At 40.3% G+C, this 22,527-nt stretch overlaps 1 protein-coding gene across 2 annotated transcripts in view; it reads left to right on the top strand.

Moving 5' to 3' along the window:
* Positions 1 to 17,642, top strand: part of wnt5b (wingless-type MMTV integration site family, member 5b) — a 136,762-nt gene extending 119,120 nt beyond the window's left edge. For both annotated transcript variants that reach the window (XM_072552280.1, XM_072552279.1), the window contains exons 4-5: positions 4,110 to 4,402; positions 15,406 to 17,642. In XM_072552280.1, the coding sequence (XP_072408381.1) occupies positions 4,110 to 4,402; positions 15,406 to 15,864 (752 nt within the window). In that variant the 3' untranslated portion in view covers positions 15,865 to 17,642. The remainder of the gene's footprint in view (positions 1 to 4,109; positions 4,403 to 15,405) is intronic.
* The last annotated feature ends 4,885 nt before the right edge of the window (positions 17,643 to 22,527 follow it).

Raw genomic sequence — 22,527 nt, 5'->3', positions numbered from 1 at the left:
GAGGGAGGGTGTGGGAGTGGTGAGGGTGCCCTGGGGAGGGAGGGTTGGGAGAGGTGAGAGTGCCCTGGGGAAGGAGGGTGTGGGAGTGGTGAGGGTGCCCTGGGGAGGAGGGTGTGGGAGTGGTGAGAGTGCCCTGGGGAGGGAGGGTGTGGGAGTGGTGAGAGTGCCCTGGCGAGGAGGATTTGTCGCTGGTGAGGGTGCCCTGGGGAGGGAGGGTTGGGAGAGGTGAGAGTGCCCTGGGGAAGGAGGGTTGGGAGAGGTGAGAGTTCCCTGGGGAGGGAGGGTGTGGGAGTGGTGAGGGTGCCCTGGGGAGGGAGGGTTGGGAGAGGTGAGAGTGCCCTGGGGAGGGAGGGTGTGGGAGAGGTGAGGGTGCCCTGGGGAGGAGGCTGTGGGAGTGGTGAGGGTGCTTCTTGAAACCCCATGATTTTTTCCTGGGACTGCTGAACACAGTTTGGGAAACCCTGGATTAAGTAATCAGACCAAATGATTATGTAGGATTGCTGTGATGATATGGTGCAGAAACAGACCTTTTTGGGCCTATAAGTTATTTCCAGAGTGTATGCTCCAATTCAGTAGCCACACTCTTCTCATCTATATGCAACTTTGAAACTCTCTACTCCCTCAAACTGTTCACCAGATATCCATTAAATGTACAATTCATTGGAATCACTCCCTGTGGCAGCAAGTTCCACATCCTCACCACTCTGTGGGTAAAAAATCTGAACTATCTGTGGGCTTTCTAGGTGGCTATCTTTTATTGATGCCCTCTCCCACAAAGAAACCATTCTCTCTGCAACCACTCCATCAAAACCTTTCCAAATTTTAAACACCTCAATTCGGCCTCTTTCTTATTTTGAGAGAAGAGAGCTAGTTCTTTCTCAATATGCATATGTAGAGCAAGATTTTTCAATCCATTTTGTCAACTTTATCACTTTTGTTCATATTTCATGAAGCTGTATAAAACGAAATCTTCAGGAATCTTAACTTCATTAAGTAAAGAACTGTGTCCGTGTGTAATTTAAATTAAAACACTAATGGTATCAAAACCTTGGAATTTCATTCAGTAATCATTAAATGATGACTTGTTGCTTTAATTAATGTACTCTGCCTCTTTTGTGAATTACATTAACCATCTCGTGCCTTTATTTAAATTCATTGTTAATCAGTTGCTTCTGATATTTTTCAAATTGACCCACAAACTTATTAACATTTAATTAATACTCACACCCCTGAATTTCTATTATCATTGTACTATTTCCACCTGTATAATATTACCTGATTTTGACCTTTCTCAATTTATCTGCTGCTGAAAACCTCATTCATGCCATTGTTATGTCTAGCCTTGACTATTCCAATACATTCCTGGCTGGTGTCCCACATTCTACCCTCTGTAAACTTGAGATCATCCAAAATTCTGCTGCTTTTGTGGTTCAAAGTCATATTTTGTTTTATATTGCTCCAGTGAAGCGCCTTGTGAAATTTTATTATAGAATCATAGAATCCTTACAGTGTGGAAGCAGGCCATTCAGCCCACTGAGTTCGCACCCACCCCTCTGAAGAGCATACCAGCCAGACCCATCCCCCTACCCTATCCCTGTAACCCTGCACTTCCCATAACAAACCTACCTATCCTCCACATCCCACTATTATGTTAAAAGGTGCTAAATAAATACAAGCTTTTTTAAGATCGTTGTTTATCTTATTAGTACTAAGTTTTAATTCTCTACTTTAATTATCAAAATTTAACAATAGAATGACAACATGCAATTGCATAGCAAGAGTCCTGAAGTGCATCACAGCCAATTGATTTTTTGAAGGTAGCCCATGTTGCACTAGATACAAATATGGCAGACAAGGTCCCACAGATTTACCTTGAAGGCAATGGTTGAGAAATAATAATTAGGTCATGGTCCACACTTCTTAAAATAGGCAAATGTTATCTGTTATGTCCAGATAATAACTAAGAAAGTGAAGGTTTTAGAGAAACAAAAATATGCAAGTAGTTATATCTAAGGCAATATACTATGTGAGATGTCAAAATATATGTTTTCTTACACAAATGATGGAGACATACTTAAGATGCTCGCAACTTTCTTGCAGTTTACATAAGATTTATAAAATAAACTGTACAAATATAATTGTAAGGCCTGGTCTGTCTCCGTTTGAGTAATTTTGTCTTATTGACCTGATGACTTTGCTGTGTTACAGAAAAACTGTCACATTGGGCTGGGGTGGAATATTGAAATAACTCCAGAGAGGCTGTCAACACATCACCCTTTATTTACATGTAAAGAGTCTTGGCACCAATTCAATTCCCTTAGAGCCCATAGTCGACATGTAACCGAGTCCAGGGTTTACTAGGCAATCCACATGAATGTGGGGAGCTGCTGGCAGCAATGTTTGTCCTTGTTGGCACTCTGCCCACTGGTCCACCAATGTAGCTACGTCTGCATCCAATTCTGGCCACCAGACGTAACGTCTCACCAACATCTTCCATTTTGGATAGCCATGGATGAACCTGATGGAGTTCAGCCAGTATCTGGCGGTAACCTTTGGCTCTGGACATTCACTCTTGGTCCCCATAATAATAATATGCCGTCATCTCAGATGAACTGGTGTCTCCAGGTCCAAAAAAGTTTCATTCTGGTTGTGATGGCCCTTTAGTTTCCTCCATTACACCAACTGTTTCGGTTTAGACAGGACCAAATTTTTCTGCATTCAATATTTGATATTATCAGCTATGACTGGAAGTGTGTCCAGAAATTTAAAATTATTACGGACTCTTCCAGCGGTGGAAGCACCAGTGGTGTATCTGCCAGTAGGAGGTGGCTCAATGTATCTAAATTTGCTACTTGACCTCCCGAACGGTGTGTACTTATATACACTTAACATTAGAGCCCACTGCTAAATTCAGCCTGAAGCTATAGGCAGGGAGAAAGTGAGACTGCAGATGCTGGAGATCAGAGTCAAGAGTGTGGTTCTGGAAATACACAGCAGGCTAGATTCCTGATGAAGGGCTTATGCCCGAAACATCGATTCTCCTGCTTCTCGGATGCTGCCTGACCTGCTGTGCTTTTCCAGCACCACACACTGAAGCTATGGGCTGCACTTCTTTGTCCTCTTTAATTAGAGACATTGCAGGGGTTCATGGTGCGTTATTGTTGCAAATTTATGTCCCTTGTTTTGGGTTTTTGCTGTGAGCTGATCTCAAATCTCACTCTTGTTAGCACTGAAGTAACTTCACAGAGACCAGTATCCTATCACCAAGTCACCCTTGATTTATACGTGGAAAGTCCTTGACACCGATCCAGCTCCCCTGGAGCCAGTTCTCAGAGAGAACAGGATATCTGACACTCTTGTTCTTATCTGTCAGCCAGGGCTCCTGATTGGACCAGATTAACCACCCCAAACAGGGAACTCATATTCTATGAGTTCCATCTGGCTGACCTCAATATAATCACTACAGCATCAGAACTGACATTCCAGACATTTCATTTCTATCCAACAACTATGAGTACATGAGTGTAAATGTAGTCATCTGTGTATTTACTGAAAATGTGCAAAGATAAAATAGCTCCATTGATCGTGTTGGATAATGTTTGATTCTTTGTTGCTGATGAATTACCTGCTCCAAGCCAGACCAGTAATGTGACACTGTAATTGACTTTTGTGTACCTAGAAGAGAAAATATTTGAATCTCAAACTTGATCACTATTCAGTCACTCTTGCTGGAAAATACCTTGTTTGAAATAAGGTCAGATCATCAACGCCCTCCAATTTTAATAGCCTGATAACTTTCAGGACACATTTTAACTCATTCAAAACATATCAATTTACTCAGTTAAGTCAGGTCCTTTGACTTTAGTATCATGTGTGGATAAAATTGCACTTCTTTAAGGTATTCACCAAATTATTTTTCAGAGAAATAGGGCAAAATATTAACAAGACTGGGAACAAATATATGCATATTCAGATATAAAAGAAGACAAATGTCAATATATAACTGTCATAAATATTTACTTGTTTGAAATCAGAGAATCTACAGTAGAAATGCATTAATATACATAATTATATGCATATTGACCATACGTTGTTTCATCCGGTTTCAGGGAGCCGGGAGACTGCCTTCACCTATTCCATCTCAGCAGCTGGTGTAGTAAATGCAATAAGTCGTGCATGTCGTGAGGGGGAGCTCTCAACCTGTGGGTGCAGTCGTGCTGCCAGACCCAAAGACCTTCCCCGGGACTGGCTGTGGGGAGGTTGTGGGGACAATGCAGAATACGGTTACAGGTTTGCCAAAGAATTTGTGGATGCCAGGGAAAGGGAGAAAAATTACCCCAAAGGCTCAGAGGATCATGCCAGGACATTAATGAACCTGCAAAATAATGAAGCTGGCAGAAGGGTAAGAAATGAACAGAGATGAACTCTGGTCTATCATTTATTCCTCATTTCTGGCAAGAAAACATTTTCCATCTCCAGCATGTTCCCAAAACTTATTTGTATCTCCATCTGTCTTTGTGTTTGTCAGTTTTGATATTTTCTTGGTTGTTTGGCCTTCGTTCTGTCCATTGCTGCGTATCCACCTTTTTAATCTATATTTAACTATCTCTCTCCTTACTTGTCTTATTATACTGTTCTCATCTTTTCATTTTCTGCATGTCGTAATGTGAAATTATGGATAATTTTTATTTGATTTCCATGTTCACACTACATTCTTCTATGTTTTAATGTTTTCTCGAGCTGAAATTGAACATTTTACACTTTACAGATGTAAGGAGATCTCAGATGTATGTAAGAGTAATAGGGTTGTAATGGTGGAGGATTTTAATTTCCCAAACAACTACTGGAACTGTAATAGTGTTAAAGGTTTGGATGGGCAGAGTGTTACAAGAGTGTACAAAAAAAACTCTTATTCAATGTGTGGATGTACCTACTTGACCTTCTGTTGGGAAATGAGGAAGGGCAAGGGACTGAGGTGTCAGTGAGAGAATACTTTGTGGCAAATGATCATAATTCTATTAGTTTTAAAACTGTTATAGAATGGGATAGAACTAATTAAAAAGTTAAAGTTCTAAATTGGAGTAAGGCCAATTTTGACGGTGTTAGTCAGGAATTCTCAAAAGTTAATTTGGAGGAGGATGTTCGCAGGTAAAGGGATGGTTTGAAAGTGGTAAGTCTTGAAAAATGAGATAACAACGGTTCAGAGACAGTATGTTCCTGTTCATGTGAAGCACAAGGTTGGGATGACAAGAGAACTTGAGGCTCTGCTAAAGGAAAAGAAGGAGGCATAAATTAGGTAGAGACAGCAGGGATCAAGTGAAGTCTGAGAAGAGTATAAGGGCAGTAGGAGTATATTTAAGAGTAACATCAGGAGAGCAAGAGGGGGCATGAGATAGCTTTGGCAAATTGAGTTAGGGAGAATCCAAAGAGATTCTATAAGTACATTAAGGGCGAAACAGTAACTATGGAGAGAATATGGCATCTTAAAAGATCTATGTGTGAACTACAGGTTAATGGATAAGATATGAAATAGATATTTCACGTCAGTATTTACTGTGGACATGGAAACTAAGGAACTTGGGGAAATAAATAGTGATGTCTTGAAAACAGTTTATATTACAGGAGAGGAGGTGTTGGAGGTTTTAAAATGCATAAAAGTAGGTAAATCACTGGGATTTATCAGGTGTTCCCCGGAACTTTGTGGGAAGCAAGGGAAGAGATTGCTGGGCCCCTTGCTGAGATATTTATATCATTGATAGCCACGGGTGAGATCTCAGAAGACTAGACATTGGCTAATGTGGTCCGATTACTTAAGAAAGACTGTAAGGTAAAGCCAGAGAATTATAGACCGGTGAGTCTGACATCAGTGATGGTTAAGTTGCTGGAAGGATTCTGAGCAACAGGATTTACATGCATTTGAATACGCAAAAGATAATTAGGGATAGTCGACATGACATTGTGCGTGAGAAATCATGTCTCACTAAATTGAGTTTTTTGAAGAGGTGACAAAGAAGATTGATGAAGGCAGAGTGGTAGATGTGATTGATATGGATTTCAGCAAGGTGCTGACAAGATTCCACATGATAGATTGGTTAGTAAGGTTAGATCACATGGGATCAAGGGGGACCTAGCCAATTGAATACAAAATTGCCTTGAAGGTCAGGGACAGAGGATGGTGGTGGAAGGTTGCTTTCCAGACTGGAGGCCTATGACCAGCGGTGTGTCACAAGGATCAGTGCTGAGTCCACTGCATTCTGTCTTTTAGGTAAATGATTTGGATGTGAATATAGGAGGTTTGGTTAATAAGTTTGCAGATGTGGTGGATAGTGAAGAAGTGTATCTCAGCATATGATGGGACCTTGATCAGATGGGCTAAGGAGAAGGAGAATTTAAGTGAATGTGAGATGTTGCATTTTGGTAAGGCAAATTAGGGCTGGTCTTATATAGTGAATGGTAGGGACATGGGGAATATTGGCAAACAAATAAGGCCAAGGGGCGCACATGCAGAAAGTGAAGTCGCAGGTAGACAGTGTTGACAGGGAAGGCATTGGCATGCTAGCCTTTATTGATCAGTGCAGTAAATGAGTTGGAATGCCATGTTGCAGCTGTACAGGACATTGTTGAAGCCAGTTTTAGAATACTGCATACAATTCTAGTCACCCTTTTATAGGAAGGATGTTGTTAAAGTTGAGAGGGTGCAGAAAAAACTTTAAAAATTACAAGCAAGTTGCTGTGATAGGAGGGTTTGACGTATAGGAAGAGACTTTTTTCCGTGGAGCATCAGAGGCTGAGGAGTGACTTTACAGAGGTTTATAAAATGATGAGTGGCATGGATAGGGTGAATAGCCAAGGTCTATTTTGAGGATGGGGGAGGCCAGAACTAAAGGGCATAGGTTTAAGGTGAAGGGGAAAACTTTAAAAGGGAACTGAGGGTGGTGCTTGAAAAGTGTGGTGCTGGAAAAGCACAGCCAGTCAGGCAGTATCCGAGGACCAGGAGAGTCGACATTTTGAGCATAAGTTCTTCATCAGGAATGCCTGATGAAGAGTCATTCCTGATGAAGAGTTTATGCTCGAAACATCGACTCTTCTGCTCCTTGGATGCTGCCTGACCAGCTGTGCTTTTCCAACACCTCACTTTTTGACTCTGATCTCCAGCATCTGCAGTCCTCACTTTCTCTAGCGGGTGGTGCTTGTTTGGAATGAGCTGCCAGAGGAAGTGTAGGAGGCAAGTATACAATTACAACATTTAAAAGGCATCGGGATGAATAGAAAAGGGTTTAGAGGGATATGGGCCAAATGTTGGTAAATGGGACTAGGTCAGAATGGGATGTTTGGTCAGTGCAGATGAGTTGGACCAAAGGGGCTGTTTCCGTGCTGTATTACCTTGTTTACCATGGAATTTCATTTTTCTATAAGATTTTTTATCTATTTGAATATTCCTTGAGGCAGTTTAGTGTCACAAGGGTGTAAGCTGCTACTTACCTATTCTGATTTTTTTTCTATTTTACATTTATGTTTAGCACCTTTTCCTTCAATCCATTTTTCTCTCTGTGAGAACTTTTAGTTTTTAAGCACTATCATGTTAGTCATGTGATACATATTATGTATTGGATGCAGTCTATATGGAACCATCAAGCTAGATGTGGCTTAGTGTTTGCATCGTGTATTCCAAGAACTGAAATGATAACTTCTCGCTGGGATTACACACATTGAGACATTTATTAGGTGACTAATATTACTGACTGAATCAGTATTTTTGTTAATGTGACAGTAGAGTGGGAGTATGGCTGGCTGGACATAGTCATTATTATTGTGATCATCGGACCAAGTGACATTATGATCTGCTCTTGCCTTGCAGATTAGTCTGCTCCCCCTTTGAATGATGCACTGTGGCATTACTGCTTTTACAGGCAAATGAGTTCTTACAATTTAAAAGCTTTTCAGCCTTGTGTGTGAAACATCACTTGAGTACAATAAGTATTTTTGGTCCTAGGAGGAGAGAATCTTACTCTTGTAAAGTAACTATAGAATTATTTAAATCACGTTACACTGTATATCATTTGACAAGTCATGTTCATACTGTTTCTCTACATTTTTTCCCCTGCCTTTTCCCTGTACCTCTACAAATTGCTTGTTCTTTTTCAGATGCTTATGTTATTTCTTTCTGAAAAGGGTTAATTGAATCTGCTTCCCCCAATCTGTTAGACAGTGCATTTTAGTTCCCAACAAATTCATAGAGACATCATCGCCTTCAGTCCTCTGCCAAGTTTTTCACAAAAACCACTGCAAAATGCCATGATTTGATTTACTGCGTGTTGGCCAAGGTTACCTCAGCCAGAGTAGGTATTATCTGGAGGTGGTGATAATGTACCACAACTTAGACGACTGAATAAGAGCCCTTAATGTTGGAGGTAATATGTAAGCATGGATAGAGAATTAGCTGACCATGTGAACACAGAAAATTGTGGTAAGGGAGGCATTTTCAGGATGGTAACCTGTGACTAGTGGTACACCACAGGGTTGAGTGCAGGGGGCAAAAGTATTTACAGTATATGTGAATGACTCGAATGAGGAAAGTGAATGTACTGTAGCCAAGTCTGCAGCTAACACAAAAATAGATGGGAAGGCAAATGGTATGGATGACCGAGATTCTGCAGAGGTTGAGCAAATGGACCAAAACCTGGCAGCTGGAATATATCGTAAGAAAGTGTGACTTTATGCACTTTAGCAAGAATAGAGGAGTTCAATATTATTTAAATGTAAAAACACTGAAGAAAGCAGTGGAATGAGGAATTTATGAGACCTTGTCTATGAATCAAAACAAAAGTAGGACCCAAGTACAGTGGTTAATAGGGAAGGCAAATGGGATGTTGGCCTTTATTTCACAAGGAATGGAGTGTAAAAGTAGAAGGCTTCGCTTAAACTATACAAGGCATTAATCAGACCATAACTGGAATGCTGTGAACAGCTTTGGAAAGCTTATCTAAAGAAAGATATACTGGCATTGGAGGCAGCCCAGAGAAGTTGCACTGGGCTGATCCCGGTATGGAGGGACTGTCTTATGAGGAGAGGTTGAATAGATTGGGTCTGTACTCATTGGAATTAAGAATAATGAGAGTGGGCCTTATTGAAACATAGAAGATTGTTCGGAGAGTTGACAGGGTAGATGCAGAAAGGATGCCTTCTCCCTGTGGGAGGGTCTCGGGCCGGATCGAATAATCTCAGAATAAGGGGTTGCACATTTAAGATAGAGGTGAGAATGAATTTCTCCTCTTTGAGTGTAGTGAATGTGTGAAATTCGTTACTACAGAGTGCTGTCGAGACTGACTCATGAAGTATATTTGAGGCTGAGATAGACTTTTTAGTTAGTGAAGAGGAAATGATGGCTTTGGGGAAAAGGGAGAAAAATTATATGGAGGGTTATCATTATCAGGCAAGATCTCATTGATTGACACAGCAGGTATAATGGGCTGATTGGCTTATTTCTGCTCTGATACGTTACGTCTTAGGGAGAAAGAATTGAATCTTGTGCTGGGCATTTAATCTGATTGACCTAACCAAGGACCTAAGTCGACCTACCAAATTCTCAAGAGACTTTTGAACTTTTCATACAACAATAAGCAATGTGAAATCAAAAGAAACTGATGAAGAGAGCCTAGGTTTTAAAAACATTACAAGCAAGGTTCACTAGATTAATTCCAGAGATGAAAGGCTTGTATTATAAGGAAAGCTTGAGCAGTTTAGACCTGTACTCACTAGAATTCAGAAGGTTGAGGAGATCTAATTGAGGTGTACAAGATGCTAAAGGGGATTGATAAAGTAGATGTAGAGCAGATGTTTCCCTTCTAGGGTAATCTAGAACAAGAGATTGTAGTTTTATGCTAAGGGGTGGCAGATTTAAAACAGAAATGAGGAGGATTTACTTCTCTCAAAGAGACATGAATCTGTGGAATTCACTACCCCAGAGTGTGGTGGATGCCAGAATATTGAGACAATTACTGAGGAGATAGATTTTTACTTAGTCATGGGTTGAAAGTGTATGGAAAGTGGGCAAGAATATAGAGTTGAGGCTGGGATGAAACCAGCCATGATTGTGTTAAATGTCCTGGAAGAGGCTCCAGGAGATAGATTCTTCTGTTCCTACTTCTTATGTTCCTATTAAAATGGTATCTATCTTATCTGACAGACAATAAGCATAAACCTTGTTTAGTGATGCATTTGATAGCATTGAAAAATATAAGCTGTAGTTTCAACTGGTGTAGTAAAAGGTTAGCTTTATGATTTAAAAATTCCTGTTCCTCAATTCCAGGCAGTGAGTTTCACAAACCCCTCTCAGCAATGAGCACCTGCTTCCATCCCGGTTATGGAAGGCTGTGAATTTGAGGAGCTGGGTTCACTGCTAGTCAGAAACCAGACTGAATTGTTGTTTTCTTCACTGTTATGAAGACATAGATCATATTATTTTATCTTAAGAAGAGGAATAACACAATACAGGAGAAATGAAGTTTGAAATTAGCAAATGGGTCGGAAATAATTTGCTTAGTCATTGTAAAATGGATTATATTTGTGACCATTATTAATAGCAACTACATGATATAATTGGTTTGAGTCTACCATTCTGCCTGTTTCTAATATTGCCCAATAGTTTACCAGTTTTATGTGGGTTACATTCTGTGATTATCTTCAATTGTATATGAAAGGTCACAAAGCAATATCCTCAGTATAAACTATTTGTCTAAACAACTACAGTATATTTACAAAAAGCCAGGTGGGAGGAAACTGACTCCAAATACATTACAAAGTATGAAATTTAATCTTAAATGTACCTTAAGAATAAAAAAAAAGTCCAGATCAATCTCTAAACCAAATTTGTTTTCCTTTGTCAATGCTATGAAAGTTTAATATGTATCTGGAAATAAAATACCTTCTTGTCCTTACTCATTCATTCCTAACCACCTGCCTTTTCTGTATTTTCAGATTTCATGCAGCTGAAATTCACTCCTGCCTCCCCATAAAGTTTGGGCTGATGTTTGCTTCAAGCTGTCATCTGCTTTTTTGTAGCCGCCTTAGCCTTTGATACATTGTTTCCTTGGACAGGGCCTGATATTTGCTTGTTAATATAATCATGTGAAGCTTCACAGATTTACTGATTATTTTTGCAACTATTAGTCATGCACTGGCCCCAATATCTTGACTTGCCTCACTGCTTATGTTTATTTTGTGGCAAGTGACTCCATTCCAGTGATTCCTGATGGTGTGCTCCTAAGTTTGACCATTAATCTGGCCACTTTATTCACACATGAGGATTCAGTTACTCTGTGTGAATTTATCCTTGACGTTCCTTTAGTTTTGCTTAAAGTTCTGTAGTCTCCCTCCACACACACACACACATACATACACACACACACTCTTCTTTTAGTTTATTGTGCATTTGATAATTATTACAGTTTGCACACTATTAAACCAGATATCTATTTTTATAAAGTGCAGAAAACATACATATCTGATTCATCTTATTGCCAGCATCTTCTTTAAAACATAATCCTTTAGTTTATCTCCTTTTACATAGTTTAACATTACTAAGGAGCTGAGGAGTGATATTCCTTTATTTATTTCGTCTTGATGAATCAGATGTCTCTTTTGGCACAAAGGCAAAATACAATGGATGCTGCAAGTGTAAAATAATAATACCCACCAAGAGAATGGACCATAATTGGATTCTGTATTCTAATTGAAGCACTTCATGGTCTTGTACACAGACAAAATAATATGAATTCTTTTACAGTCATGTGTTCAATAAATAGACCCTGGTACTGTATTTGTTCTAGCGACTGCTTCATGACAAAACAGTCACAAGCCCAATTGTCTATGCATTAACATCGAGCTGAAGTAACTGAGCAAGTGTGCAGTACTGAGAGTCACATTTAATAATTTTAGTAATATCTACAAATTTTCAGATTTCTGAAAAAATATCTATGTTATTGTACATTGAAAAAATACGAACAACAGTGGTGACCAGTCTCTAAACAGATCCAAATCTATTATTTTGTTAGAGGACATAATAATCTACCTATTGACCAGCTCTCAATCCCCCTCACTATTTTATCACTAATAATGGATCTTGTAGAGAATCTTCTGATGCAGTATCATGTTGGGTTCACCCAACATGCCCTCCTCTAACTGAGCAAATTCATTGCATTGCTAATTCTTCACTCAAATATCTTGTCAGTTATTGTTGTGATTGTAATTGTAAAATGTTTCACTATGAACACATATTTAAGGAATTTGTGAAGATTGTAAAATGAAAATTATACAAGTTCATAAGCTGAGGCAGACCTACTATTGTGCTGTTAACTTTCAACTCTATTGCTATGTGGGATCAAAAGTGTAACAGAGTGATGCAGAATAATGCAAACAGCTCAGGGTTCAATCCCCATACAGTTCTTGGGACCTATCTCTTCATCTTACCCGTAGCAATGCAGTTGCTATACTACCTTGAGTTCTTGGATCTTCTTTGCTGCTGGAATCTTGCAAAAGTAGCTGACACTAGGGCAGCACCATATACCTTTTCTCCAATACAATCACAATCCTGAGTGTCAGTTTAATGTCAAGTGTGAGCTTTGAAATCACTTGTAGCTTAAACATAACTGCACAACTCTTCTGCAATTTTTGACCTGGAAAAAGTATCTTTCCCCAAGGCTTAATTCCATTTCTTCAATTTTTCTCAGCTGAAGTCATCTATATCTTGTCCACCTATCTTTTTAGCTGAAAATGTGTTGCTGGAAAAGCGCAGCAGGTCAGGCAGCATCCAAGGAACAGGAGAATCTACGTTTCGGGCATAAGCCCTTCTTCAGGAATGAGAAAAGTGTGTCCAGTAGGCTAAGATAAAAGGTATACTGGATTAGTGGTGCTGGAAGAGCACAGCAGTTCAGGCAGCATCCAACGAGCAGCGAAATCAACGTTTCGGGCAAAAGCCCTTCATCAGGATTCCTGATGAAGGGCTTTTGCCCAAAACGTTGATTTCGCTGCTCGTTGGATGCTGCCTGAACTGCTGTGCTCTTCCAGCACCACTAATCCAGTATTTGATTTTCAGCATCTGCAGTCATTGTTTTTACCTAAGATAAAAGGTAGGGAGGAGGGACTTGGGGGAGGGGCGTTGGAAATATGATAGGTGGAAGGAGGTTAAGGTGAGGGTGATAGGCCGGAGTGGGGTGGGGGCAGAGAGGTCAGGAAGAAGATTGCAGGTTAGGAAGGCGGTGCTGAGTTCGAGAGATTTGACTGAGACAAGGTGGGGAAAGGGAAATGAGGAAACTGGAGAAATCTGAGTTCATCCCTTGTGGTTGGAGGGTTCCTAGGCGGAAGATGAGGCGCTCCAACCACAGGGATGAACTCAGATTTCTCCAGTTTCCTCATTTCCCCTCCCCCCACCTTGTCTCAGTCAAATGCCTCAAACTCAGCACCGCCTTCCTAACTTGCAATCTTCTTCCTGACCTCTCTGCCCCCACCCCACTCCGGCCTATCACCCTCACCTTAACCTCCTTCCACCTATCGTATTTCCAATGCCCCTCCCCCAAGTCCCTCCTCCCTACCTTTTATCTTAGCCTGCTGGACAGACTTTCCTCATTCCTGAAGAAGGGCTTATGCCTGAAACGTCGATTCTCCTGTTCCTTGGATGCTGCCTGACCTGCTGCGCCTTTCCAGCAACACATTTTCAGCTCTGATCTCCAGTACCTGCAGTCCTCACTTTCTCCACCTATCTTTTTAACCAAGAATCCATTCTCTTTTTAACTGCCTCAATACCAGTGTGTGGCCTGCTTTTGGAGACACATTTTCTATTCCTCTGAGTCAGAGCTTAGATCTTGTCTGTTCTCATATTTCCATATGATTTCCCTGTTATTTGATTGCTCCATTTCTCCTCCATGACTCTTCCACAATTTTTCAATGGACTGGTTTGAATTGGCTTTCGAAATACTTACTTCTGGTCCAGTCTTGTATGCTTTTCCCCTGACTCCAGCTTCCTCAGCTGCATTGATCTGCATAGATTTACCTTTCCCTTTTGGTTGGCTTGCTGGACTTCACTTTCCTTGCAGTCTCATTCCTACTGCTCCTTGGCCCTCTGCTGGTGATCCAGGTCTGTTGGTGCACAATCTGAAAACACTACACACTGGAAGACTGAGTATCACCTTCTCACCGATGGCTGGTTTTACCCCTCCTTATCCCTCCGTTTCCACTGACAATAGCCAACAATTGGTACTCTGCCATTTGAATTACTGATAGACTGGGGTCCATTCCACAACAGTTTCTGAAGTTGGAGATGTGGAAGTGGTCAATCATCACACCTCCCCGTCATTCTTCTCTCTTACCATCTTTGAAGATGCATTTTTTCTAAATTTACTTTTGTAAAATTGGCTATGAGTACAAATTGTTATTTTTGTTCATTACTGAGAGTCAGAAGCCAGCATCATGAGTGTCTTTTAGGGCCTATGGTACAAATGGTTGCCAACATAAAATTCAGAACCTTATATTGTCACCACTCGCAGAGTCATAGAGATGTACAGTAAGAAAACAGTCCTTTGGTCCAACTCATCTATGCGGACCCAGACTTCCTATATTAGTCTAGTCCCATTTGTCAGCATTTGGCCTATATCCATCTAAACCCCTTCTATTTACGTACCTATCCAAATGCCTTTAAAATGTTGTAATTGTACCTGCCTCCAGCACTTCCTCTGGCAGCTCATTCCATACATACACCACACTCTGCATGAAAAGTTGACCCTTAGGTCTGTTTTATATCTTTCCCCTCTCACCCTAAACCTATGCCCTCCAGCTCTGGACTCCCCCACCCCTGGGAAAATACTTTGCCTATTTACCCTATCTATGTTCCTCATGATTTTATAAGTCTCTATGTATCAGTGATGAAATTAGTCCAAAGTCTTGGGAATTCCACCAACACCTGTTTTTGCTGTAAGACTGCAAGTGAAATGTGCTTCTCTTATTGGAGCCCATATTGTGTTATATCATGGTTATTTCATTTTGTGATCCCCAGTTGGAAATTACAGTTTTTATTATCTCTGTGTAATTTTCTCCTGATGTTGTGAATTTACTTTTGCTGCAATGTCATTTAGAATTCCTGATTCTGATAGTTTCTTCATATTCCTTATTCTGATATTTTCAGTAATTATACACTTATGAACTTCCTAGTAAAGTTCACTTGTTGGTAATCAATCAGGAAGTTTTAAACTGACTCTCTTGTCTTCCACACTCCAGGGACATTCAGATAAATTGTGGATCACAATTTGTTTGCCTGGAATTAGCAGAGCTGTTAAACATTAATTGCAAATTGTAGCATATGAAATCTAATTTCCAGAGATATAAATCTTCTGTCCTTCATTTTTTTTCCCCCAGGCAGTGTACAATCTTGCGGATGTGGCATGCAAGTGTCATGGTGTTTCAGGCTCGTGCAGCTTGAAGACATGCTGGCTTCAACTGGCTGATTTCCGGAAAGTGGGTGATCTGCTGAAAGAAAAATATGACAGCGCTGCTGCCATGAAAATTAACCGGAAAGGAAAGCTGGAACTAGTAAACAGCCGCTTCAACCCTCCCACTGCAGATGATCTAGTGTATCTCGACCAGAGCCCTGATTATTGTGTTAAGAATAAGACCACAGGCTCCCTGGGCACAACAGGCCGCCTCTGTAACAAGACCTCCGAAGGAATGGACGGCTGTGAGCTAATGTGCTGCGGACGGGGTTATGATCAGTTCAAGACCGTGCGAGTTGAAAGGTGCCATTGTAAATTCCACTGGTGCTGTTACGTCAAATGCAAAAAATGCACGCAAATAGTTGATCAGTTTGTTTGCAAATAAATTTTTAAAAACTTCCTTATGTAAAGGGTGCCTGGAGAGTTCCCACTTTTCCAAAAACAAACTGCTAAAATGGTGAATGTATAATGCACGTGCTCAGACTTCAGCAAAAGAAAAAACAGAATCGGTACTTCACATACCAGATAAAATGAACTGCTTTATAATCATTTTTTAAAATATATATAATTAACTGGACCTAGTACTGCACTCTGCCTCTAGCCTCTGGCTCTCCTTGTACAATGTATAGTGGATGAGTGACAAGTGTAGCAGTAATGACCGAGTCTTGCCTGCTGACTATTTATTAAAGATGAGGTCACAAATATTTAGCATTCTGACCTAATTTAATTCGGGTTTGAAAGCCATCTTCTGCCTTCTCCTCCCACCAGCATTTTCACCACCTATTTCAGCAAAGTAACATACTTTATAAATAGGAAACCAGCTTTACATAATAACTGGAACAGGCCGGAAACAATGAAATAATTTGCTTGTGAATTAAAAGAAGGGAAACAAAGATATCCCTGTGAGATGTTGATGTCAAATGACATTAATTCATTTTATGTAACGTAATCAATATCTCTCTCTCAAATAGCTAGAAATGTATCATGTATTTTGTGATCTAATAGCCTGCACTGTTTTTGCAAAATTCAATACCTATTTTTGCAAAGTACTTTGTATACTTTAAACTTACATTCTGCACAAATGTGTATATATGCTTGTACTTAGAATCTGTGCCAGAATGAAAACAGGCATGTCACTACCATTTAAACTGCAACCTAACTGGATTTGTGCAAAGGTCCTTATTTTAAGATTTAATAATCTTACATTCATAAAGAGCTGTGGAAGATGATCTACAACAGGACCTTGGTGACATTACAAATAATTTGTAATTCCTGAAAATTTAAAAGGGGAAGCACAGTTTTATTTTGAAAGTCTGTAAGCATTGAGTATTCAAAAAACACATTTGAAAGAATAAACCAAATTTTAAAAACTCATTACAAAATACACAAAAAAAGGCTATCCTAGTTTTGAACAATGGGATCATTTCTTAAAAAGTAGCTGTTCCTTAAGTTATAATGAGACTTAATAACTTTAATGACCAGTTGCTTAATGCAACTGATGATGGAGGGGAGTTCTACGTTTGTAAATAAGAACTTGTATATACCAAATTCAGCCATTGGGTGGGATATTTGTTACATCAAGAGTCCTCACACCTGGATCTCAATGCACTATCTGCAAAAGATTGAAATTGTTTAAATGAAGAATGAATGAAAGAAATGCTCAACACTTGAGGGAGTTTTGCAGTTTATAATTTACAGTTTATAATTGTTTACATTGTATTAGGATGATTAGATAATGTTATTTAACTATACTTTTAACCACACGTGTCTACACTTCATTTCAATGCAATAGACACAAAGGCCATTCACTCTCTCACTGTTAATCTGGACCTACAGCGAAGATTGTAGTTATACTTTTTAATTAAAGCAGATTTGGTAGCTTTAAATTATTTAACAAAGTTTAAGCAGTGAAAATCTCTTTCATGGCAAAGTTTTTGAAAAATGGCAACCTTACATCACAAAGCTATAAGTTTATGGAGAATTCTTTATGTTCTTATTTTGCATTTAAGACTAATAGTAAAAAAACACACTTGGCTATTCTAAATTGTTAGCATCCATGTATATGTCAAGTTATATTGTTGCTTGTTCCTTCTGTTCATTACTCCACCCATTAAATGAACTTGCTTTTATTTTAATAAAATGCCTACACCCTTCTTTGCCAAAGATCTAAAGCTATAGATCATATTCTCATTTTGACAGACTACTTCAATAGCATTCACGATTGTTTGTTTGTCAGAGCCCAAGCGGGCTGGATGGCACAGCAGTGTAGAACATTCTGCTTTCATTTTTAAGGCTTGGAACCAGCTGAAATGCACAAAATGAAAATTTCTTTGCTGTCTACTATGAACAACTGGAATGAGGTTGGGAGGCTTGAGACAGTCTTAAATCAGTTCATGACATCAAAAATCCATCAATTTATAACTACTTAAACTGACCTACTTCAAGAAAAAATTAAAATTAACAAGAGGGGCAAAAAGGATATCAAGATACTTTAGAACAGATTTGCCAATGTAGTTTATTTCATATTTATGGTGTAAAGAACGAAGTCCCTTGCTCTGTACCATCTCATCTTTTGTAAATTTCAAGTTTAACTTCAGGGACACAGTGGAAAATTCAATCCATTACTGTAAATCCAATCCACCTGGAATTATACACTTATAAAAACCGATTACTACAGCTGCCGGAAATCTAAACTAAAAAGTGAAAATTATAGAAATGCTGGGCAGGTCAGGCAGCATCTGTTGAGACAGAGAAACCGAGCTAATATTTTAGATTGGCGATCTGATATTCTGATAAAAGGTCATTGATCTGAAGTGTGTGCCAAGTTTTCTTTTGACTGCAGAGATGGCATAGGAGACAACTGGGCTGCTTATTTCCTGTTATGGGTCAAAGTGCCGATTTACTAGCACATTCCCATCTTTTGGAAGAGGCAAGATTTATTGGGGTGCAGGGTTTGTCTATGGGCAATGATAATGGCTACCTGCCACCAAGCAGGGTGGAACTGATTAGACCACCTGAAATGTCTGTTAAGTGAGAGCTGGAATGTTTGAGTCAACATATGGGCCCTGCACTGAGACTGGAATGTGGCTAAGGAATGGAAATGCCTGCAGCTGCAGAATGAGACCAGTATTCCATCTGAAGAAAACAGTATCCCCAAGCACCAACATCTTCCATAGCCATATAGTCACAGATGATACCATTGGATATCCAGGGGAGGGTTTGTCACTTTATAGATGAGTAAAATATTATTTCTCCTAATTACATCAGTAGTGAGGGCCTTCTACTGACCCTCAAGTCTCAGGAGTCACTGTTGATCAAAGAAAAGGACTCTGAGAGTAGCCATTTTATTTGTTGCCTCCTGAAAAATTGCTTTTAGGATCCTGTCACTGATGTCTCCAGGTTCCTAACCCAAAATTAATCCTGGGCAGGTCTCGGAAATAAATCCTAGCAGCCTGGCAACTTTCTCCACAGATACTGCCTGGCCTGCTGAATAAGGTTTGCTTTGTAAGGAGAGGCTTAGAATAAACTGGGGAGAGAGTAGGACCCCTCAAAGATCAGCAGCTTAATGTTCCAGGATACAAATGCTACAGGAAGAATAGAAAGGGAGGCGGGAGAGGAGGAGGAGGAGTGGCACTTTTGATATGGGATAGCATTACAGCTGTACTGAGGGAGGATATTCCTGGAAATACATCCAGGGAAGTTACTTGGATGGAACTGAGAAATAAGAAAGGGATGATTACCTTATTGGGATTGTATGATAGACCCCCTAATAGTCAGAGGGAAATTGAGAAACAAATTTGTAAGATCTCAGTTATCTGTAAGAATAATACGGTGGTTATGGAAGGGGATTTTAACTTTCCAAACATAGACTGGAACTACCATAGTGTTAAGGGTTTAGATGGAGAGGAATTTGTTAAGTGTGTATGGGAAAATTTTCTGACAGCAAAGAAAGTTACCTCAGATCACAATGGGCTCTTGACTCTTGATCAGATGGACCAATGGGCTGAGGAGTGGCAGATGGAGTTTAATTCCAGATAAATGTAAGGTGCTGTATTTTGGGAAATCAAATCTTAGCAAGGCTTATACACTTAATGGTAAGGTCCTAGGGAGTGTTACTGAACAAAGAGACCTTGGAATGCAGGTTCATAGCTCCTTGAAAGTGGAGTCACAGGTAGATAGGATAGTGAAGAAGGCGTTTGGTATGCTTTATTGGTCAGAGTATTGAGTACAGGAGTTGGGAGGTCATGTTGAATCTGTACAGGACATTAGTTAGGCCACTTTTGGAATATTGTGTGCAATTCTGGTCTCCTTCCTATCGGAAAGATGTTGTGAAACTTGAAAGGGTTCAGAAAAGATTTACAAGGATGTTGCCAGGGTTGGAGGATTTGAGCTATAGGGAGAGGCTGAATGGGCTGGGGCTGTTTTCCCTGAAGCGCTGGAAGCTAAGGGGTGACCTTATAGAGGTTTACAAAATCATGAGGGGCATGGACAGGATAAATAGGCAAAGTCTTTTCCCTGGGGTCAGGGAGTCCAAAACTAGAGGGCATAGGTTTAGGATGAGAGGGGTAAGATATAAAAGAGACCTTAGGGGGAACTTTTTCACACAGAGGATGGTATGTGTATGGAATGAGCTGCCAGAGGAAGTGGTGGAGGCTGGAACAATTGAAACATTTAAAAGGCATTTGGATGGGTATATGAATAGGAAGGGTTTGGAAGGATATGGGCCGGGTGCTGGCAGGTGGGACTAGATTGGGTTGGGATATCTGGTCGGCAAGGACGGGTTGGACCCAAGGGTCTGTTCCATGCTGTACATCTCTATGACTCTATGAGAGTAATGCAGACCATGTGTGGAGCTGCAGGTGATGGGGGAGGGTGGGGATACCAAATAAGTATTTTGCATCAATGCTTACTGTGGAGAAGGACATGGAAGATATAGAATGTAGGGATATAGATGGTGACATCTTGAAAAATGTCCATATTACAGAGGAGGTGGTACTGGATATCTTGAAATGCATTGAAGTGGATAAATCCCCAGGACCTGATCAGGTGTACCCTAGAACTCTGTGGGAAGCTAGGGAAATGATTGCTGTGCCCCTTGTTGAGATATTTGTATCATCGATAGCCACAGGTGAGGTGCCAGAAGACTGGAGGTTGGCTAACGGGGTGCCACTGTTTAAGGAAGGTGGTAAGGAAAAGCCAGGGAACAATAGACTGGTGAACCTGATGTCAGTGGTGGGCATGTTGTTGAAGGGAATCCCGAGGGATAGGATGTGCATGTATTTGGAAAGGCAATAACTGATTAGGGATAGTTAGCATGGCTTTGTGCGTGGGAAATCATGTCTCATAAACTTGATTGAGTTTTTTGAAGAAGTAACAAAGAGGATTGATGAGGGCAGAGTGGTGGATGTGGTCTATATGGACTTCAATAAGGTATTTGACAAGATTCCCCATGGGAATCTGATTATCATGGTTAGATCTCATGGAATACAGGGAGAACTAGCCATTTGGCTACAGAACTGGCTCAAAGGTAGAAGACAGAGGGTGGTGGTGGAGGGTTGCTTTTTAGACTGGAGGCATGTGACCAGTGGGGTGCCACAAGGATCGGTGCTGGGTCCACTGCTTTTCTTCATTTATTTGGTTTGGTTATGAACATAGGAGGTATAGTTAGTAAGTTTGCAGATGTCACCAAAATTGGAGGTGTAGTGGATAGCAAAGAAGGTGACTTCAGAGTGCAACTGAATCTTGATCAAATGCGCCAATGGGCTGAGGAGTGGCAGATGGAGTTTAATTTAGATAAATGTGAGGTGCTGCATTTTGGAAAAGCAAATCTCAGCAGAACCTATACACTTAATGATAAGATCCTGGGAAGTGTTGCTGAACAAAGAAACCTTGGAGTGCAGGTTCATAGCCCCTTGAAAATAGAGTTGCATGTAAATAGGATAGTGAAGAAAGCTTTTGGTATGCTTTCCTTTATTGGTCAGAGTATTGACTATAGGAGTTGGGAGGTCATGTTGTGGCTGTATGGGACATTAGTTAGGCCATTTTTGGAATATTGTGTGCAATTCTGGTCTTCATCCTATCGGAAAGATGTTGTGAAACTTGAAAGGGTTTTGAAAAGATGTACAAGAATGTTGCCAGGGTTGGAGGATTTGAGCTATAGGGAGAGGTTGAATAGGCTGGGGCTGTTTCCCCCTAGTGTCAGTGGCAGAGGGGGTGACCTTATAGAGGTTTATAAAATCATTATTTGTCATGGATAGGATAAATAGAGAACATATTTTCCCTGGGGTGGGGGAAGTCCAGAACAGAGGGCATAGGTGTAGGGTGAGAGGGGAAAGATATGAAAGAGACTTAAGGGGCAACATTTTCACGGAGAGTGGTTTGTGTATAGAATGAGCTGCCAGAAGAAGTAGTGATTGTTGGTACAATTACAACATTTAAGAGGCATCTGGATGGGTATATGAATAGGAAGGGTTTAGAGGGATATGGGCCAAAAGCTGACAAATGGGACTAGATTAGGTTAGGATATCTAGTTGACATGGACGAGTTGGACTGAAGGGTCTGTGTCAGCGCTGAACATCTCTATGACTCTAAGTATTTTGTATCCAGGTTTTGAAGTAGAAGACACTAAAAGTAACCCAGTGTTATGAAGGTGTAGGTGTTTACTGTACCTTTAAGAGAGTGTGGAAGCTTGCAAGGACTGACTGAAAGCACAGAGTGTGCTGAACAATTTAAAAATGTAACATTTGGTTGAAACAAATAGCTGGAGTTGCATTGCCATGGAACAAAAACAAATTCAAATTCAGCCAGTTATTTTAAATTCTGCCCCAGACTCCAAAGTCCAATCAAATTTGAATTTTACTGTTTGGGATGACAGCAAACCAATGAAATAATCCAATGTTTTGAGGTATAAAACCGGACATTTTGAACAGTTAGGGGGAGATCAGCAAAGAGCAGCCAAACCAATAGACTGCCAGCTGAATAGCTCTCTGAAAAGTACCTGTCCATAAGAAAAGTTGTGCAGCAGTAGGCCGAAGAAAAGCTGACCCAG

Source organism: Chiloscyllium punctatum, chromosome 32, assembly GCF_047496795.1.
Source record: "Chiloscyllium punctatum isolate Juve2018m chromosome 32, sChiPun1.3, whole genome shotgun sequence".
Classification (NCBI taxonomy): domain Eukaryota; kingdom Metazoa; phylum Chordata; class Chondrichthyes; order Orectolobiformes; family Hemiscylliidae; genus Chiloscyllium; species Chiloscyllium punctatum.
The sequence above is the reverse complement of the archived record's forward strand: the minus strand, read 5'-3'. Positions and strand labels throughout refer to the sequence as shown.